Source organism: Pteronotus mesoamericanus, unplaced genomic scaffold (genome assembly GCF_021234165.1).
Source record: "Pteronotus mesoamericanus isolate MK-2021 breed Mesoamerican mustached bat unplaced genomic scaffold, CSHL_Meso_final contig_105, whole genome shotgun sequence".
Classification (NCBI taxonomy): Eukaryota; Metazoa; Chordata; class Mammalia; order Chiroptera; family Mormoopidae; genus Pteronotus; species Pteronotus mesoamericanus.
In genome coordinates, this window is record NW_026555006.1 from 2,978,826 (window position 1) to 3,001,825 (window position 23,000).

The following is a 23,000-nucleotide window of genomic DNA, read 5'->3' on the forward strand; positions in this document are numbered from 1 at the left end:
TACCAATAAAAGGAAATTATCTAGATTTTAGGGTATTACTCAATGCTAACTCTAAAATGATATTAATTCCTAGTAATATAAAAGTGGAAGTTTATGGTGGTAAAGTTTTGGCCCAAATCTCTTCACACTGGGTTCAAACAATCTCTCCACCCACACTGTAGGTTTTTCCCCAGAGCCTGAATGTGTAACTGAAAAAGACATATTTAGTAACTGGTGGACATCCCATACTGGTTTCCTAATCCATGGAGGTAGGATTACTGTGCAGAGAGGAAGAGCAGGAAGCAACTGATCTTGCATATACTTTTTTCTTCTCTATAAAACTTGCAAGCACCATGACAGTATTTTGCTTTCACCCAGCAGGGTAAAAGACTCTCTCTTCCTCACTGTCTTTTCCTAAATATTATGTGAAGTCTCCTGCTCTTTGTCATAATAATCTAGTCTGGAGAGATCTTGATCACCTAGACATTCCACAAAACATTACATTGATGACAATGTGGACTGGTCCTAAAGAGCAGAAATATCAAGAACTTGGATGCTTTGGCAAGACATATGCATGTTAAAGACTAGAAAATACACAGCACAGAAACGTAGGGGCCTGCCACCTTGGTGACATCTCTGTGGTCCAATGGTCAGAAGTATGTCAGGGTAAAAGGCTGGCTGCAGTACATTACACTTTCCATCAATGTATGAGATAATTAAGTTAACTAAGAAAGAAAACATTTGGACTGGGAAAGGAAAAAATGGTTATATATTATTTACTGGAACCACCAAAAATAGACAGCAGTGAAAGAAAAGCCTCCCAGTGGAGAGAACCCTAAGGCTGTGCCACAGGTTGACCATTTCATTTAGAAGAAAAAAGAGCCTGAGGTACATGTCCACATTGATAGTTATGGTTCGGCCAGCTGATCAGGACTTGGAAAGAATAAAAGGAAAGTCTAGGAAAGAATTATGGAAATGGATCTTTTAGAAAAGACACAAAAGGTGAATATACATGTTTCTGAGGTGAATATAGACTATCCACTGAAAACGAGGTTCTCAACATGGAAAAGATGACACTGTTCTGTTGATGTCAGTCAGCTTTTTTCCCTTGCTATCCAGGGTTGCTCAGTGCATTAATGTACAATGTGTCCATGCCAATCTAAGTGGAGGTTAGGCATAGTCATAACACTATCAACTGCTCCTCAGTGAGTTGGAATCTAGCCAGGGAAACTATTGCCTTAAATGTAAACAAGACCAATATGTAACCATTTCTCAGGGATCTGGTAATGGATCATTTCTATCACGAAGGGGACAATGATCTGTTCTCACTGGAAAAGACAGTTTTCTGGATATGAAATTGACTTCCCTGGCAGCAACACTTCTGCCAGTATTACCACTCAAGGATTTAGGGAATGCCTTATTGATCTATGGCTTCCATACAACACTGATTCTAACCCAGGAATACATTTCACAGCTAAAGACGTGTAGCACTGGTATTATTTGTGTATACTATTATCCAGAAGCAACTAGCTTGATAGAATAGTGGAATGGCCTGGGGAAGACAGTTGTGACACAGGCTAGGAGACAACACCCTCAAAGCTTGGTGTTCCACTGTAGATGGTGTAGTATACACTTTTCACCAGTGATCAAAATACAGTGGTATTTCTCATGTTGCCAGAAATCATGATATGAGAATAAAGCACTGGTAGAGGCTCCCTCTACTATACCGTACTAAATTTTTGCTTTCTGCAACTTTGGGCTTAGGTAGTTCAGAGATCATAGTTCTCAAGTATGTAACGTTTTCACAGTATCAACACTGAATTAAAATTTGAGAATGTTACTTGCTCATTTTGTACCCTTCATGCTACTAAATCACCAAAGGAAGGGGTACTAGCTGGGGTGGCTGGTCCTTATTACCAAGAAAAAAAAATGGGTTGCTGCTACACAATGAGCTGTTTCCTGGGGTACAACCAATAATAAGAGTTAATGGAAAACTACAACTAACTTTTTTAAAAAGAGGTCCACTAAGGTTTCTGATTCTTCAAGAATGAATGTTTGGGATGTCCCATTAGACAAAGAACTGTTAGTAGTTGAGGTACTGGCACAGGAAACACAGAATAAATAACGGGAGAAAAAACTAATACTTTATCAACCATGGCCTTATGACCAGTAATAGAAACAAGGACTGTAGCAGCATGCATGTGTGTGCACACACAGACAGAAGTCTCCTCTCTTACAGTTTGCACATTGATAGTATCAACATCACCCTAGCAGTGACTTCACCGTAATAATGCCATCCGATTTGTTTCAGCATCAGCCATCGGAGTTAGTTTCTAACTTCCTTCAATACTTAAAAGAAAAAGTTTCTGCATCCTGTCAGATATACCAGTGTCAGCTGAGCATGACTTCTTTCTCATATATCTGGGGCCAAGTTCCTAGAACCCTTCCTCTGAGATTAAAAATGCTGTTAACTTCAACTTCTCCCAAACTCTTTCCTTTCTCCCACTAGTGCTAGGAGGGACTTTGTGTCCTTCGGTGGTCAGGAGGGAACTCTCATGAACAGACATGTCCTGGAGCCAGCCTCTGAAGTGGGTGAGCTGAACCTGACCCACACAGTCCCTGTTCTGGCACCCTGTTTAAAGGATGCTGCATCTATATGTCTGCTCTCGCCCTAGGTTCTCTTCCTTGTTGACCAGCAGGACTCACACCCATCTAAGCCTGGTGGTCCAGGTGTTTCCTGAAGTCATTATATCTGGGTTGTACCGGTATTCCCTTTTGCTCTTTCGACCTGTTCCACATCTGTGTAACTGATTCCCTATGTGAAATTCTGTGTTTGAAACGCCTAGTGTGCTTTTTTCTCTTCACCAAACCCTAATTCTAGGAAATAGCCTAACATTTCTAATCAGAGCAGGCTATTTGGTGTGGCTGTCAGTCACAAAGAGGGTTCTTTAAAGTTATCATTTGAGAATTTGTTTATTGGCTATAATTACTCTATGTCAAGATCAATTACAAATGAATTGAGTTTTTTCACTAGCAATACAAAAAAAAAAAAATGAGAGGAAAACAGAGAGACTACCAGTTAATGAGTGAACCTATCAGTTTTGACTAATGTTCAATGACATTCAGAGTGGAAAGTCATCCATAATTGTTGACTCCAAGAAAGGTGTCTTTAAGATTTTTCATTTTAGGATGAAGGCTACCATCCTTTAATTTGACCTTTCAGCATTCTTCTTCTAGTTAATCAATAACTTAAAATGTAAATTATAATTGAAAAACAAATTTTAAATTAAAAAGTAATTTTAAAAAGGATACTGATTGGCAAGGAAAACTCTATAGAGAAATCTATTTTAGACCTAAACTTCAACTAGAGGACTATTTTTAGCCTTACTCAACTTTCCTCTACAAATCACACAGGTCCTAGGAAAGCAGTGAACAGCAGCAAAATAAACAGGAATCTTCACTTTGTATTTCAGTTTTTAAAAGTTGATCTCATGGTAAAATCTCTAGGTACAAAAAAATACATGTGTTTAAAAGATAAACTTTGTCTTTAGGAAAAAAGTCAAGTATTTTAAACGGGCATCAGAGAAGGCAACAAATAGAAACTAACTGGTCAAAATGGGTGCTTGAAACAAGCCCTGTCTTCACAAGGTTTCCTCATCAAACTAAACAATGGACAAAGAAACAAAGTACATCTATCTGGGTAATAAAATAAATAGGAATTGATAAATATCACCCAGTTAGTCAATGGGTAAAATTATACTATTAACTCATAAAATTTTAGGAAACATAGACTCTTCTTTTAGAAATTATTTGTAATTCATTAGCACTTCCTTCTAACAGTAAGTATCTCCAAAAGTAATTTGTAAAGGGACTCTGGACAATATGTTAAATATACAAAATATTATAGCAAGATTTAATAAATACACATGTACACACTTGATGTTTACAACTGAATGAATGATTTATATTTGTGCCGGAGTTACGTTATACACTTTAAAAATGCTTTATTAGCATTATACTGTCTCATGAAATACGCTTTGGAGGGTGAAGCAGAAAACTGGCTTAATTTCCTGACTCCATCAACATCATGCTGTATCATCTGGGCAAAGTCACTTCATGTATTATTCTCTCTACCTATAAAATGAGGGATAATAGTATCTGCCTTTATGTGCTTACAACTAAAATAATAACTGTAAAAAACAAGCTGTAAGAGAAAGATGTTATATACATGTATTAAATTTAATCTTTTTTACCCACAGGAAAAAAATCTTAAGTCAAAAGTTGTGACATGCCTGGCTTACTGACCAGGAAGAGGACAGAGGGGTGTAAGAAAAAACATGGCTTTTAAAAGGAAACAATTCAGACTTCACTACCTACTACACTTGTAACCTTCGGCAAGTCTATGTAAACTCTCTAACCCTAAGTTTACTCATTTATGATACATGATTTATCTCTTAAAGGTTTGCAATGAGTATTAAAGGAAAATATGTCACAGTGAGTTATGCATTAAAACAAAGTTTCTTTGCCCTTCAATTTTATGGGTATATTAAAAACCATATCCCCACTTTTAAACTCACACAAAAATCTGACTTCAAGAAAAGTTATAAAGCACAGGGATCAGGCTCTTCTCCCTCCAAAAATAATTCTTTAAAAAAAAAACAACTCTTTTCTCTGTTAAGGTATAAACAGACATATTAACAGTCACTTGTATTCATAGACTACATTTAACTTTACTACAAAAGTCAAACATACAAAACAAAGATCCTTTTAACTGCCGACGTACACCATTGCTAGCATTGTGTCTTCCACTTTCAGTGTTCAAGCCTGTGAGAAAGTATAAATAGCCCTCTTTCATTTTCCTTTGGTCAGTAGCCATACAGAGGAATTTTAAGTTATATCAAATCCACAGTGGTTTCAAAGCTGAAGAAGAAATGTTAGTAGGAAGGAAAATAGTTGAAGACTATTACGAGATAAAACTGACTTTCTCTGTGGATATGATTCATTCCTTTAATTTAACAAGCAAACAAAAACAAAAACCTATGCTGATGAAAGTTAAAATCTAAGTATCATAGTACCCTTAATAGAAATCAATTCAGTACTAAATCTCTAGTTATAAAGTATACTAAGCAAAAATATCATCTGCAACAAGGGAGATGGGATGTTTCCAGGGATGAGGAAATTTCTACAGTTCGTCCATAGCAAATACTATTAAATATAAGATATATCCAGTATGTACTCAGAACCCAGCAGCTGAATCCACAAGGGTTTAGCAAGCAAAAATTTTGGCACAAAAAGTAGAATAACATTTACTCAAGAATAAAACTGGAGCCATATTTAGCAGTCTAAAACTTTCTTACCCAAGAAAAAAAAATGATCATGAAGGAGGCTCCTATAATCATCTGGTTTGCTTTCTAGACAAGGTTAGAATTGAATGCCTTTGGACCTCCTCCTGTCCCCCCCAAAAAAAGATCAAATAAAAATAAATTAGCACAGGCTCTGGAAATCAGCTATATTTACTCTGGATGAAATTCTTTCTGACACTTTTAAAGAAAGGTTGGGGGATAGGTCTGTTTATCATTGCTTTCACCTAAAAACCATTAATCACTAAGGGTGGTACAGGTACCAAAGAGAATTTTGCTTCCTTTCTAAATATACACAGTTTCCTATGAAATACAGTACATTTTGCTTTTCCTGGTGAGTTTTTTGATGTTTTTGCAATAGTACTTTTCTTCCTCTCCAAAACAACCTCATTCCTAGTGTGCTGTTTCTGTTTGCCTCATCTGCACTTTTAGCAGATCACGCTTCAGTGACTTAGAAATCCCAGCCACCAAAATTCAAGCCAAAGTTTGAATTGAGAAGGGTGGGGGAAGGGAATCAAGCAATTAAACTACACTTGGAAGGGAGAATGGTTTCACCTCTTATGACTTTACAGTGTCTTTTAATTCAAAACGAGAGTCTCTAATTTTAAGGAGAGAAAAGTCAGGAATTTATTTCTAACTTAAGAGTTATTTTGTAACTATTATAGTTCTCTTGGCATCATCTCCCAATTTTACCTTCTGGCAATGACACAAAACCACGAATACCATTCCACATGTTAATACTGGATTCTTCAGGTGAAATTATTCAGTGCTCTGGGAAGTTTCATTATTAAGGACTTGCTGAAATTAAGACAAGTTATCACGCACTTAATTTAGAAACCAAAAGAAAGGGAAAAAAGAATGTAGTAAAGTTGGAGATAACGCCTGTATAAGCAGATGATAATCATGCTCTGGGGCTATTGAACCATATATCATTTTCTCACACCAATGATTTAAAGGATTCAGATCCTTCCATTTTATAAATTAGAAGATAGCCTTGAAAAGCTTTCTTAAAAATAAAATAAAACAACCTTTAAAAATGATATCATCCACTGAAATAACATTGCATGGTTAAGTCAAGACTTTAGTCCTGACCAGTAAGACTCAGTTGGGCGCTGTCCCTCAAAGCAAAAGGTCGCCAGTTCAATTCCCAGTCAGGACACATGTCTGGGTTGTGGGCCTGGTCCCCAGTCTGGGGACATGCGAGAAGCAACGGGTCAATGTTTCTCTCATAAATCGATGGTTCTCTCTTTCTCTTTCTCTGTCCCTCCCCCTCTCTTTAAAAGATAAATGAATACAATCTTAAAAAAATAAAGTTGAGACTTTAGGAAATTAATATAACTAACAAAAATGTCTGAAAGAACAGTAAGTATATGAAAATGAACTTATACAAGAGTGATTAAATGCTCTATCAAAAAGTGAAACAAAATTAACAAGTGTCTTTTTTGTTTTGCTTTGCTTAAGTTCCCATCTTACCTTTAAGCACCTTATAACATACCTTTGTAGAATGCCATTTTCCTGGGGTATTACACCATTGATAGCTGCCTGCAAAGAGGAAACAGAAATTTAAAGAAGCAGAATAGTCGGGTGGGTTGCAGTGGGGTGGTGACCATTATAAAGGGAAATATATATATTTTGAAAATGCTAACAAAATACTAAATGTTTTCTTAAAGAAACAAAATATTATCTATTAAATGTTTCTGTTTCACTAGAGTAAAACTGTACTTTAGAAAAATTTTAAAAACATGTATTTGGCATAATAATATCCCCAAATTTTGAATCATAAAAAGTTTAATTTCCACAGTCCTCATTCAAGCAAAACACCCACAAAACCAGTGTTTAAGGATGTCAAAACAAGTAAAATCAGTACTTCAAGTAATCTTTTTAATATTAGTTTCTCCCTCAGGTTGAGAAGAAGAAGATATAAAATCACAAATGAAAAAGTCTAATAAGAATATAAAAGTTAGCTCAGGAATTAAATTCACTCTTTCTTGTTATAAACATTTTTCCATCTGAAAAGAACATTTAGAAGAAAAAAACATATAGGTAAAGTTCTTTGACAAATACAACATCACAATTTTATCAGCTTACAAAAGGAGGCAGGAGCATCACTGAGGAACTTACAGAAAACATTACTAAAATTGGTCTCTAAGCTAACATGTCACCACTTAGAACGCAGCACGAGTGTGACATAATATGGATGTTTCTGAACACTACTGAGCAAGCAGGCTGTTAGGTCCTAGATTGCAGGCAGTTCACTGCAGGATAATAGAGAAGATTGTCTGGAACAAAATAATGTCTATCCAACTTGGTCTTTGCATCATAACAACTTCTTCCCTCCCCTTCCCCGTGTATGTCCAAATCAAAATGAGGGGGTGGGGAAAGAAGCAAACACTTCAATGTTTTATCAGCTGTCTAGAAATCAATTGCCAAAAGGAGCCTATATATTTTGTGAAACATTAACTTAAATATTTGCCAGCAGTGGGTCAAGTTTACAATGTTATACTGTTGAATGGAAATAAAGTAGAGTGTAAGATGCTTGCTGTGAATTTTGAGAATTGTAATGTTCTACTGGCAAACACGTGCACATGCGTGCATGCAAGTACACACACACTTAGAAATCCACAGATTAATATAGACAGTAGATGCCACAGCCCTGACAACTCTGGAAGCCCAATCCTTTGAGTCAAGCAAATGTTAAAATCAGTTTTCAAAGCCACAAGTTCAATCAAAGCATCTCTGTTTAGTGCCAGGTCAATTATCCCTTTTCTTTGACAGCAACAGTTCCACATACAGTATCTCCTTGGCTTAAAAAAAGAAAATGGTGAGAGAATGTTCTATGGTGTTGGAAAGGAAACAAAACACCATAGTTTAGAAAGATTTTGTTTGAGGTTTCACTAGGGAATGTCAACATATAATGGAAAGGATACTAAGAAAAAAAGAACTACTAAACTTCGCGACAGCATGGATGGAACTGGAGAGCATTATGCTAAGCGAAATAAGCCAGGGGGCGAAAGACAAATACCATATGATCTCACCTATAAGTGGAACCTAACCAACAATACAAAGATGCAAGGAAAATAAGACCAGCAACACTGAAAGGAAAAGAAATCAACAGAGACAAGAGGGAAGGAGGGAGGGGGGGCAGAGAAAAGGAAGGGAAGGGGAAAGTCAAGGAACATATAGCAAGGACTCATGGACAAAAAAACCAAACGGGAAGAGCTGAGGGAGGGAAGGAGGGAGGGGACAAGGGAAAGTGGTGGGGGGTAGGCAGAGACCAATGTATTTGAAAAAATAAATTAAAATAAAATTATTAAAAATAAGAAAAACAATATTTTATAAAGTCCAAAGTTTGAATCTACACTCTCTCATTTATTAATTTAATGACTTTAGTATATTCTATATTCATTAAACCTCCCCAAGCCTCAGGTTCCTCATCTGTACAATGAGTTAATACTAAAGCCTCGCCAAAATAGGCTGTTTATTTTATTCCCCTAGGCATCAAGTTCTTCTATTTCTTAGAGCCTTTGAAGACACTGTATCTGTTTGCAATGCCCTTTCCCCATTCTTTGGTTAAATCTTAATCATTGTAATCAAACTTTCTGTTAAATTTTTTTTTAATTTTTTTCTCTGATCAACCCCCATCTAAGTACACAGAACCCTTTACCTTTCCTTCATATAATTGCTAATTACTTTTTTGGTGATTGTTTTACGTCTGCCTTTCTCAGGAGGCTTCATGATGGGGAAAAAACAAAACAAAACCAGTATCAGCTTGTTTACTTCTTAATCTCAGTAGCACAGTGCTAGCACATAAAAGACACTCAATGGTTATTTGTTAAATGAATGCTGCTATAGGAGTTCAAAGAAAAGCTACACAACCAAGACTTGAGGAAGGCTCAGAAAAAGCTTCCTGGATGAAACAATGTCTCAACTAAGACTGAAGAATAAGTGAAAACTAGTACTAGTCTAACATGGTTTTATTTCTATTGGGTAGATTCCTGAGAGTGGAACTGTGGGATTGTATGCTGTTAGTTTAACTTTACAGAAAACTGTGAAACTGTTTCCAAAGTAGTTGTACCATTTTACAGTCCCATCAGCAATGCATGAGAGTTCCAGTCCTCCAAATCCACAGTACCAAATGTGGTATTGTTAGTTTGTTCGTTTTTTTGAACCCACAACCTGGGTATGTGTTCTTACAGGGAAATGAACCCGCAGCCTTTATTTTGGTCTACAGGATGATGTTCCGATCAACTGAGCCACACCAGCCAGGGCCAAACTACTTTTTAATCACTGTATTATTTGTATTGTGTGGCCACTGTCTTTGTTTTGTTATCTAGGTAGTCAGCTAGTATTTTGACAGGTTTTCACTAAATGCCTAGAGCTGAGAAAAGAGAACAAAAAGAAAATGGGGGGAAAAAAGTACTCTCCCAGTTTTTGCAACTTATTGCTGAGTGATATTCCATTGTATGGCTGTACCATATTTCATTTTTCCATTAATCAGCTGATAAACATGTGTTTTTTCCAATTTTTATTTTTGTTAGTCTTTTTAATTTCAGCCATTTTAGTGTGTTAGAAGTGGATTTCTTTGTGGTTCCCGTTTCAAAAATTAACTTTACTGATGATAAAATGAATCCATTTTAAGTGCAAAATTTGATAAATTTTGACAGATGTATATGCATCATCCCTAAATTTCCCTCTACTCCCTTCCCTATTATTCTCCACCAATCCCAAGTAAACCTTGATATGCCTTCTTCAACTAGAGATTAGTCTTTTCTAGAGTTTCATATACATAAAATGAAATCATATAATATTTTCTCTTTTTTATCTGCCTTCAATCATGTGGCTGAATGCTTTGGGGATGTACCCATGCAGCAGAATGTATCTATAGTCTGTTCTTTATTATTGCTGAGTAGTATTCCACGATAGCCAGTGGTATGCCCAAAACAACATTTGCCTGTTTTGGGGCATTCAGGTTTCTTTCAGCAATTGAGTACTGTAAATAAAGTTGCTATGAGTATTAGTCTATAAGTATTTGTTTTGGGCATATGTTTTCATTTCTTTAGAAAAACACTTAAGATTATAATTGCTAGGTTAAATGTTTACCTTTCACAAAACTACCAAATAGTGTGGCTTTGGTCATATAGACTTCACTACTCTAAGATTTAGTTTACTTGTCTATGAAATGATCAATACCAACTTACTCCACAAGGTTTTTACAAAGATTAAATGAGGTAATACAAAATACTTGTGTTAACCACCATAATTATCCATTGCCATTATATAGCGTTTTTGTTTTAATCTATTTTGTTACATGCTATACACCAGTGGTGCATAAATGTCTGGCTCACATTGAATTAGAAATCCAGATATGCTTAAATCCTGTTCCTAATTATTCAAATTCAGGTGGTCTGGAATGAGGCCCAGAAATCCCCATGCACCGCCCTCCCCCACCCCCAACTTCTCAAGTGACTGTGATGCACATCCAGGTTTGAGAACAACTATAGATAGTTTATAGGGTAAATTTTTCGATCTATATAAAACTTTTTACTCTGTCATTACATATAGAAATGCATTACTGCCCCCTATATTCTTTATTATTTTAGAAGTTACTTAATGTATAAAGGCACACATCTTTCATACATTCAACATGTTCAAAGTGAGGACCCTTGAGATGCAAAGCTATTGCATTCCAGCTCCACCATTTACTAGTTATGTAATCTTGAGAAAGTTACTTAATTTCTTTTTGCCTCAGTTCCCTCACCAGTAAAATGGGGTTGTGATAATAGCACTTGTTTGCTGGGTTTTTATGAAACTTGTTAACACATATAAAATGTTTCAGAGATTTTTGATAGATAGTAAACTACTCAGTAAAGGTGAGCTGCTTTTACTCTACTGCCATACTGAAACTTAAACTTGTTTAAAAATCACAAACCACTTTTAATCACAAACTATTAAAAGCAAAGAATGGGAACTATAAAAAAATGTTTCCACTCACATTTACTTATTGCAGACAACTTATTTCTAGAGATGTTTCCTCTCTTCACTATTTAAATAATGTTCTTCCATCATCAAAATACTCAGTTACAGATAAGATGATGAGGTTAAATAGAACAACAGTCCTATAACCAACTCTAAAAACCTAAATTTTTAAGTTTTTAAAAGGGGGGGGGCGGGGAAAGTGGTGGTGGGAAGGTGGAGACAAATGTATTTGAACAAAAAATAAAAATTAAAAGAAAAAAACCTTAAATTTCTTTTTATTAACCCTGTTGCTAATTTTTACAGCAAAAAAAGAATTCCAACTGGCAATCCTAAAACAGCTCCTAACAGCCAAATATTTGATTTTAGGAAGTTCTAATTTGATTTTTTTTTAAGAGAAAGAAAACAGAAAGCAGAACAATTTAAGAAATGCAACCATTCTATAACCTATTCTTCAACAAATGCAAAAAACGTTCATCAAATCCTTTCAAGTAGTTATCAAAATTAAAATAGACCAACATACAGAATCAAGACTGATGTAGAACAAATTAAAAAAAAAAAAAATGAGGTAGATCCCAAGACTAATAATGGTACCTAAGAGACTCACCCTTGGCAAATAAATGTCTATGAATGAAAAGACCAAACAGCAAACTGGGAGAACCATATAAAAAACCTCAGTGCTACCCCAACCAGATCTTACCAATGCTTAAAGGACAATGAGTCCAACTTTCTTAGCCTTGTGGCAAAGGCTTCCATCTTCTTTTCTGGCCTTTTCTCAGATTTCTCCGAGAGGTAACTTTTCCAGCAAATCGTTTGACCCACTGACTTCAGAGTACATTCCACTTTCATAATTAACAAAATAGTTTATTCGTCTTAAGATTAACACAGTGGAAAGCCTAGAAAATTTTTCTAAACAAATTTAAAAGTTGGTAAGAATGAAATGTATTCAAACCTTACATATATGTTTTAATAGAGTAAGTTAATTTCTAGAATCAATTTGCGAGCTGAAACCTGAAAAAGACAAAAATGTTTGCAAGTCTAGCAGTTTGACAAGTCTACGGAGGTAGACATGCTTAAGTGCTCAAGGGAAGACTTTTGGATGGTTCAGCAAAGTCTATAAGCCATATCTGGTTTTATATTATAAGAAGCCACATAAGGAAAACACTACCTTGTTACTAAAGTTCTATATACAGTTGCCTCCTGTTTGAGGCTGATGGACATCTAAAATCAATTTAATTCTGGGAAGTAGACTGCAGTTACTCTTCGGAAAAACTGTGCTAGACATTGTGGATAACACATGGAGAAAACAGCCCCAACCCTTGGGAAACAAAAAGGAGAATATAATGCAATATTAAGCAGAATGTAGAATGTATCTATCTCAATAACAGCAACTCCATTCTTCCAGTTGGTCCAGCAAAAAAACCCTTGGACTTATCCTTGACTCCCTCTTTCCCTCGCTACTCTTTCCTTCACCTTTCACTAGCAAATTCTGAGAGCTTAAATGTTAAAACACATCCAGAATCTGATCACATTTCACTGCTACCATTCTGGTCCAAGCCTCTATCTTCTCTCTCCTCCGTTACTGCAATAGCCTAACTGATTTCCTTGCTTTGCCCTTGCTCATCTTCAGGGTATTTTCATTGGAGTGGCCATTAGTGAAGTTATTAAAATATAAGTCAGATCATGTCAAATCCCTACTCAAAATCTTCCACTGGCTTTTTATCTTTACTCTAAGATAAAAAGACAACATCCGTAAGATACTTAATTCCTCCCTCGTTACTGAAATCTAATTTCATCTCTTCCTTCTTCCCTGAGCCATACTTGCCTTCTTGATGTTCCTAGAAAATGCCAGGCCTGATTTCCCACTTAAGCTTCACTGTGGTTCCCATTTCCCTGCCTATGTTCTTGCCCACAGATAATGCATATTGTAGCCACTAGCCCCATGTGGCTAATGATCACTTGAAGTCTGGTCAGTGTGACCAAGGAAATAAATTATACTTTAATAAATGACATAATGATTAATAATTTAATTTAAAGTCAAATACCTACATGGGGTTAGTAGCTTCTGTACTGAACACATTGTTCTCGACCTTCCATTCCAGTTCAGCCATCTCCTTCACCTCACTTAATAGTCTAACTTGTAATATTTTGGTCCATTTTAGATGGCACTCAATATAGGGGTAAGTTCTTTTCCTAAAACTTTCCCCCCAAAAAGAGGAAATTACCCTACAATTGTGTCCTTCCTTATAATTATTTCATTTTTGAAGAATAATAAATTTAGAAAAGACATGGAGCCTAAAACAACTTCAAGCAATACTAGTTTTACACACTGAAACAGGTTACCTAATGGAATCAGTTAAAAAAGGATGGCAAAGAAATTCAACACAGGTTTCATAATTATTTGGGGGTATATAAGCACACAATTAAAACTTTACATGCCATTATAAATAAGCCTGTTAAAAAGCACTTGAAAGGTTTTCACTGTAAAGCTCATGAATAGCAAATGAGTTCTTTGTGAATTGAGATTAGAATTCCAAGAAAAGGTACTATATCCAGATTTTAAAGCGCTTTATCTCAAGTCATTTCAGCAAAAATTAAGATCATGTGCTCTAGAAAATTGAGAGACTAACTCTGGTAATGAGGAAGACACTAATGTTTAAAATGCATATGGAGGACTAAATGTAAACTGTTAATTGAAAAAATTTTTGTTTTTGCATATAAGAAAAAACCAAAAAATAAATAAAATGCATGTAAAGGGTTTGAATATTTCATAAAATTAAGATAAAGCAATATTTCTAAAGTGATTATTTTTATATTATATAATATCAAATATGTACATGTAACTAAATGATTATTTCCTCTACAAACTTAAAAAAGTTTATATATTCAAGCTGACCAAAATATTTGTATTATTTTGTCATTGTGAAAATGAGAACCACCTTAAATTTATGTATAAACAATAAATCCTCACACATATTTATTTTTTTAAATGCCTAGGTTCATCTACTCCAGCCAGTGATCATGAGGTCCAATTCAAGTCCCTCCTCCATCCTGGAGCATTCCCAATCATTCTCGGTCTCTCTCAATTTTTACTACTTAAACCTATTTGAAGATACTTTTTTTATGGACCATTCACTTAGCACATATTACATTTTGCCTTTAATGTTAATCCTTTATCTCCTATGTGTTTTTTGTCCTCACTTGGAGTCTACACTCTTGCAGATGACTGATGTTCTAGAAGATGGAAGGAAAGCTGTGGATCTGGTGCTCCAAAAATACTGAAGAATAACAAAATAAAACTGCCATCAACCTATTACACAATAGATCTATAGGACAATTACCTCAAGTTTAGTGAATTTGAGTGATTTGCAGAAGGTCAGTACTACTAAAGTCCAGCTTCTTTCCAATTCCCAATTGTTGATCCTCTGCTGACCAATTACCATTTGATTTTCACACTGTTTAAACATTAGCACTCAGAAGTCAAAGTGCTAAAAGGGCATAAACCATTAGGTTGATTATATTTTTTAGCCCTATAAATTAAGCTCCCTTCCTAACTTTATATAACTGAAAGTGATATGCAACTTAGAGAAACATTCTCTGCTTACTTCCACCTAGATTAAAAACCTCTGCACCTTCACCCCCTCTCTCCCTCTCCCCACACTCCCACTGCCATCACAGGAAGGGACGGAAGGCAGGAGGGAGGCAGATGGAGAAGGAGAGCTAGTAATAGTGGCAACAGAGAAAATATGTGTCTAGGGCACATGATTTCATGGCAAATTAATCAATGTCCATTTTGGAAATGTCTTGGGTACCAGTGGTCACACAAGAGCCCAGGCATTTCCTCTCAGAAAAAAATCAGTATTAACAGAAGATAAGGAATAGTAAATAATTAAGGCCTAAAGTTAAGTATGAATCATTTATCATCCTGCCAAACCAATGAAGGGAAAGGCTTCAGGCTGATGAGAATCAAAAGTTTAGTAAACCAAAATCTCTTCTTCTTCACTACTTAGTATCATCAAGGGACAGAAATAAAAGAAATATATAGATAGAATGCAGTTACAGAGTTAGAGGTATAAATTCAGGTAACAGACCTATCAGCGACTGAATGTATCATCCCAATGTGACTCCCCAATATGCAAAATGGAAGGCAATGATACTTATTTCCGAGGGTTATAAAAATTAATTAGAAAAATGAATATAAACTACATAGGATAGGATCTGATTTATGGAAAACACTCAATATACTTATTTTTTATTCGAAACAGGAAAGGAAAAGTTTTCCCATTTGGTTTTATTGATTTGGGCAAGGCAATTTCAGATAGGGAGAGCTTTAAATCAGAAGTCAGAAGACCTGGGTTCACGCTCTGGCTTTCTCAGTAACTTGTTCTTTGAGGTTTACCAACTTCTCTCTCTCTCTGAGCCTTAGTTACGAAATCTGTAAAACTAAGGGGGCTGGGTAAATTAGCATGTATTAGATAAGGTGTGTATATACAGGGAAAAAGATTTATTTAAGGATTTGGCCCACGAAATTATAGAAACTGGTAAAATCTGCACAGTGGGCCAGCAGGCTGGAAACCTAGGGAAGAGTCAATGTTGCAAAGGATAGAAACTGGACTAGATACAAAATCTCCAAGAAACTCTTTGTAGGTTTTAAAAACTAGACACAAATTTTTGGACAATCCTCCAATTAAGAAGTGGGTTCTTGAATCTAGGTAGGCTTGTGACTGCTTTGACCAATAAAGTACAGTGCTAGTACACTATGTGACTTCTAATGCTAGAGAGCTTCCACATGGTTTTCATAAATGTTCGCTCTTAGGAAACACCCTTTCAGAATTTAGCCCCAAGCTGTAAGGAAAGCACAGGGCACACGGAGAAGCAGTTTAAAAATTTATCAGTTTACTATCCCAGCTGAGCTCAGCCTTACAGTCATACCAGCACAGATTCCAGACATGTGAGTACTGAAACCATCCTGGAAGTAAATCCTCCAGTCCCAGGTATTCCAACTCCAAACTATGTGAGTCACCCTTAGGCCATCTGAATCATCCTAGCTAAAGCCCCAGGCATCATGGAGCAGACATGCCATTTCTACCATAACCTTTCTGAATTTCTGATCTGTGGAATCTGTGGGAATAATAAGGTGTTCGGTTTATGTCACTCAGTTTTGGAGTAGTTTATTACACAGTGACAGTAACTGGAACACTTTTCCATATCTAGCATTCGATAATTTCAGATCAGAGTCAATTCAGCAAGCACACTACTAGGTACTTTCCAAGCATAGTTTTGGTTAAATTCCATAACCTCATGAAGTAATTATGACTACCTGACAATTAAAGCAGTAAATTTAGCCTATTAGCCATGACCGTACAGTACATATTAGAAACAAAGTTCTAAGTTAGGTTTTTAGGCACCATGTCTAATATTATAATGCCATAAGCAATATGTTATCAAGATTTTCCTTACAGCCATTTTTCATAGGGACCTGTAATAAGTATCAAGAGAAATTATTTTGATAAGTATGAGGCTGGGAGAGGAAGTAGAGGTAGGGTACTGAAATGGATGGGCAAACAAGAGAAAAAGAACCTCAAAAAGTAGAGATTTGGACTTAGGGCACCTGCAGACTAAACGACAGAATGAACCAATACTCCTCATCTCCAGAGTATTCTTTTTAGCCTTCCATTCAGATATTGAGAGAAGTGCACTGTTGGAGGGTAAGGCGGCACTCTGAACTAAGTTTCCCCAGTGATTTTTCACACACTGAAGTTTGAGAATGACTAACCCCAAACTTGATTTTAAGTTTCAACAGGAATATCTGTATTTTCCCTGACATTATTTAATGGCATACTTACAAGTACACAGTCCTCAAGATAAAACAATATCAAGTACCTGAACTTAAATGATTCTCACGAATTAATAATAAAGTATTTTTTGCAAGGTTGAAACTATTACACTGGGTTGGAATATGGTAGGAGTAGTTTTAAAATATTTTTTAAAATAAATCTTAATAATTAAAAATCTGAATATCAATAGATCTGGCCAAACACACTAAGCTGATAAGGCAAATTCTGTCTTTTCTCAAATAAATAATATAAAATAATTATTTCATGTACATAAAATATAGCAAAATTATGCTGTTCAACATTTGAAAACATACTGGCCATATAAAATAAGTAGCTTCAATTAACAATTCTGAATTCATTTGAGTTGTAATAACAAAGGATTTTTTTGATCAGCAACAATGTAGAGTACAGTTCTTATAGCAATGTAAAATTGCTATAAATGGCTCCATGAAACATTCACATACACTTGTTCAGGCCTTAAAATATTTCTCTGAAGTTTGTTGGACTACAATCCATACAAAACACCAAGACAGATAATTTTGCTTCATACACAATTTATCCTTTAACAACACAAAAAGATGACAAAATGTCTAAACACATCTGCCAAATGATCCACAGATGTTAGCAGCACTAGCAACATAGCACACCTGAGCATCTACCCATAGCCTGAAAATACAAATAACATAAACTGCAAAATTTGCTACTTGAACAAGCTGACAAAAGCAGCTGCCACCTCCACTATCTTTGGCAGACATTAAAAGATGAAAAACTAAATTAGCTTTTCCTCTAGTTAATATACTTTAAAATAAAAAATTCTGTGACTTCTCAAGTCTCGTATCAAAGCGCTGGAACACAGAAAATCATAACTAATAATTCTGTAATATTTGAAAATGTTTTATTTCAAATTTTTTTGAAACACTTCCTGTCACATTTTGTCTGCTTTGCCACATGTTGCCATAGTAACATTGGGCATGGTAAGAAACATAAAGCAAATTAAGGGCTTAACAAAAGATACCCACTCCATTATCACTGATGCACACAAGAAGAAAAAAGAGGAGGAATGGCTGAATCACACCCAGTCTACTCTCTTACCATCTGAAAATTGGTTTTCTACCCACAGCACTATTCTCTTACAGTTGCAGTCGTCCTCACTTCTTTTCATGTTCTTTTTTCATTCTCTAACCTCTTAGATCCTTAATAAGACCTCTACTGGCAGCACATAACATTTTATAATTACCCCTCTGTGTTCCTATCTGGACAACTCTCTTCCTGGAACAAATGTACAGTTACTTATATAAAAGATTGGCCTCTAAAAATAAGCACATCACCCTACTGCCCTAATCATTTTGGGGATTGTAAAGTTACTCATTTCCTGCAATAGAGAAGGAAAGAAAAAATAGCAAATATGAAAACAAGCATTCTCACTGCTCTAATGAAACATGTTTCCTCTAGTCACTGACAATAAAAATGTCACAACTGGAGGTCGGGGGGGGGGCAGGGGAAGGTGGTGGCAGGAAAATGAAGACAAACGTATTTCAACAATAAAAAAAAAAATCATCATAAAAAAGAGAGAGAGAAATGTCACAACTACCCCAGTGAACTTAGCTACCAGATCCAAATATGAAGATAGAAAAAAGAAGGCAACAGAGTATACTGTTGTATAGTGTTACTGTATACACATTTAAAAACTGTATGTCTTTTTCATATGAAGTTTTTTATATTTTTCAGACAAAAAGAAAAACTTCTGATAACAATAAAACTCTTTACCAATAAAATATCTGAGGAAAAGAATCTGTTTTAACAAACACCTGTCCTGATCATAACATGTAACAGATATGAGAGACGGTGATGCCTGTGGCCAGTTATCAAATAATCCAAGCATGCTGGCATAATTATAATTCAATAGAAATGTTTTTCTACATCCTTCACCCTTTCTTCTGTTCCCTCTACTCTTCTCTTCCCATCCTCCTTCCCTCTCATCCATCCAATTTCTAATGAGTAATTACTCTGTACTAAGATATGGGTTACAGTGTTGAAAATAAAAGAATAAACAAAACCAGTATAGTTACTAAAACCATATAACTCCTATAAGGAAAAATAGGGAGAAAGTATCATGAGGTTCCTTCTGGCAATGATTTATTAGCTGAGACCAAAAACACACGCAGCAAAAGGAAAAATAAAACACATGGGATTACATCAAACTTCAAAATGTTTGTGAATCAAAAGACACAATCACCAAAGTCAAAAGCAACCTATAGAATGGAAAAAATATTTGCGAATCATATATCTGATAAGGGATCAATATGCATAATATATAAAGAACTCCTACAACTTAAACAACAAAAGATCAAATAATTGTTTTAAAATGAGCAAAGGACATGAACAGACAATTCTCCAAAGATGCTATACAAATGATCAACAAGCATATGAAAAGATGTTTAACATCTCTCACTAATTATCAGAGAAATACAAATCAAAACCACAATGAGATATATACCTCACATGTATTAGGATGATTATTTAAAAAAAATATCATAAAAATAAAAAGTGTTGGCAAAAATATGGAGATACTGGAACCCTTATGCACTGTGAAATGATGCAACTTCTATCTATGGGAAAGAGTAGGGAGGTTGCTCAAAAATTAAAAATAGAACAAACATATATGATCCAGTCATTATAGTTGTGGGTACGTATGCAAAAGAACCAAAAGCAAGGTCTCTAAAAAATATTTGCATACCCCTGTTTACAGCAGCATTAGTGACAACAGCCACAAGGTGAAAGAAAGCAACCCAAATGACCACTAAAGAATAAATGGATAAAAGAAAATATGTTATGCACATACAATGGAATATTATTCAGCCTTATAACGGAAGAAAATCCTGTCACAGGCTACAATATAAACAAACCTGGAGTACAGCATGCTAAGTGAAATAAACTAGTTACAAAATAAATAAATAAAAGTATAATTCCACTTACATAAGACATCTAAAGTAATCAAATTCATAGACAAAGAAAGTACAAATGTGGTTACCATGGCAAGAGGGAGAGAGAATGGAGAAGTTATTTAACCAGTATAAAGTTTCTGTTTTGCAAGATGAATAAGCTCTGGAGATCTGTCTCACAACAATGTAAATTTATTTTAACACTATTAAACTATATACTTAAAAATGGCTAATAGTGTAAATTTATGACATTTTTACAATAAAAAAAAATGCATTAAAAGAAAGATTCCTGCCCTGGCTGGTGTGGCTCAGCGAGTGCTGGCCTGAGAACCAAAGGGTTGCCAGTCAGGGCACATGCCTGGGTTGCCAGCCAGGTCCCCAGTTGGGGGTGTGCAAGAGACAACCACATATTGATGTTTCTCTCCCTCTCTTTCTCCCTCTCTTCCCCTCTCTCTAAAAATAAATAAAATTTTTTAAATACTGTTAAAAAAATTCCTAGAAAGAGAAAGAGAGAGAGGAGGGAAGGAGGATTAAAATAAACATATTCTTTGAGAGTCACTTCCTCTCTGAAGTGCCTATATGTAATAAACTCTAAACATGCATACAGAATCTTATGCTGATTAATTAAATAGTATACATTTTTTAGTAGATCGTTCTTGTCAAAAGCAGGTAAAAACAACAGATAGATCTATAGAGAGATTTCAATAAGGAAAACTACTTTTAAAAGTGTTGGAAGACTAAAAAGGTTGAAAACATTCTGTTAAGTGAAAAAAGCCAGACACAGAAAGTTACAGTTTGTCTAATTCCTTTTATATGATATGTCTACAGTAGGCAAACTCATAAAGACAGAGAGCAGATTAAAGGTTACGAGGGGATGAATGGGAAGGAGAATAGAGAATGGGGAGGGATTACTTAATGGGTACAGGGTATTTTAATGAGGTAATGAAAAGGTTTTGAAACTAGAGAGAGCTGGTGGTTGCACAATGCTGGGAATACACTAAAGACCACTAAATTGTACACTTTTAAATGGTTCATCATGTACTGTGACTTCTACTTCAATTAAAAAAAAACAAACAAACATTTATGTGAGCATCCTAGCGATAAGCAACAACTGAAGTCCCTACTACCTCAACAAGAATGGAGATACCAATGAAGAAAGTATATTAACAGAGTCCAAGGCTACCTAGTAGGTTAGCCTTGGGGAAAGGCTGCACAGCAGGTGACAAAACTCTAGAGGAGTTGGAGAGACTCAAAAGATGGAATCACTGCAGGAGACTCCACAGAAACAGGGAAAGAAGGGGAAAAACTAGCTCAGTTTGTCACTCTCCAATCTCTTGACACTGCCTGCAATTGGATGATTATATCCAATTACAAATATCTGAAAGCCAGATGACAAGAGAGCTTGGGGAAGGCAACTGATGTGGGTTAGCCCTGTAACTCAGAACAGAGCAGGAGAAAGTTGGGAAACTGGCAAACGAGGAGCATAACTTGCACACTGAACTAAGCAATATAAAGCAAAAGAACAGAATGCTATGACAGAAATGTGGTCGTGAAAGTAAAAGAAATTTCTGTGATCAAAAAAATAATCCTCTGAAAAGGTAAAATATTTGTTAAGACAAATATTAAGGGAAAGGATGGTCTTTTCAATAAACAATAGTACAGTAAATCAAATGGATATCCATAGGGAAAAAACAAAACAAAAAAAATCTTGGGTCTATCTCATACCATACACAAAAATCAACTCCATGAAGTAAAATCTAAATGTAAAAGGCCCTGTCCAGTTTGGCTTGGTTGGGTGCTGTCCCACAAACCAAAAGGTCATCAGGTTTGATTCTCAGTCAGGGCACATTACTGGATTGCAGGTTCAGTCAGGGTGCATACAGAAGGCACCAATCAATGCTTTTCTCTCACATTGATGTTTTTCTCCCTCTCCTTCTTTCCTTCCTGCTCCTCTCTTTAAAATCAAAAATAAAAATGAAAGTTAAATGTAAAAGGCAAACTTCTTTTAAAAAATCTAGAAGATCTTCATTAGCTCAGGTAGGCAAAGATTTCTTTAAAACACAGGATTCAAAAAGTAAATTCGATACAGGAAAATATTAATAAATGGGGCATTTAACAAATTAGTCATCCCTACTCATTAAGAACCCATTTAAAAGCAAAAAGGAAAGCCAAAGAATGGAAGATCTTCACAACACATACAATGAACAAAGACCTCCTGAACAGAAAATATACAGCAAAATCAACAGCAAAAAGACATATAATCTAATAGAAAAATAAGAGACTTGAATGGGTACTTAGAAGAGAGCATAATCAAATGGCCATTAGTAATCAGGGAAGTATAAACTAAACCACAATGAAATGCCTCTATATGCCCAAGAGAATGGATAAAAAAAAAAAGTCTGACAATATCGAGTACTGGAAAGGACAGAGAACAAATGGAACTTTCATAATCTGCCAACAGTAATGTAAATGGTGCAAGAACTTTTGTGAAAGAGGTAGTATGGTACAAGCATAATGTGGAGAAAAGTAGGATAGGGAGATATACAATTGTGAGAAGCTATACACTAACATAAAGGTGAAAAACGGAACCAGGCTAACAGAAAGGTCTGTTATTTGGTGGGGCAGAACACACACAAAAAAGATATAATTCTTAAACTACTTGTTCAATGAAATCTCACAATTTAGCTTTCACAGTGTTACCAACTGTGAAATACTAACATTGTGTGTCATAAACCATAAATGATTTGCCCTCAGTTAAGCGGCCTCTCATTGGAACCTAACCTCAAAGAGCTGACACCCATCTGCTGCCTTCCTCAACACATTCCACAATAGGAAAACAGGCATATGTGCCAGGGTAAGTAGGAAACTGAGACTGCTCCTCAGGATTAAAGGCAGTCAAAGGCAACAGG

General features: G+C 35.6%; 1 protein-coding gene across 1 annotated transcript in view; it reads right to left on the minus strand.

Annotated features, from left to right (window-relative positions):
• Positions 1-23,000, minus strand: part of FAF1 (Fas associated factor 1) — a 394,387-nt gene that overhangs the window by 294,888 nt on the left and 76,499 nt on the right. Inside the window, exon 3 of the mRNA XM_054572862.1 lies at positions 6,835-6,881. Coding sequence (XP_054428837.1) covers positions 6,835-6,881 — 47 coding nt within the window. The remainder of the gene's footprint in view (positions 1-6,834; positions 6,882-23,000) is intronic.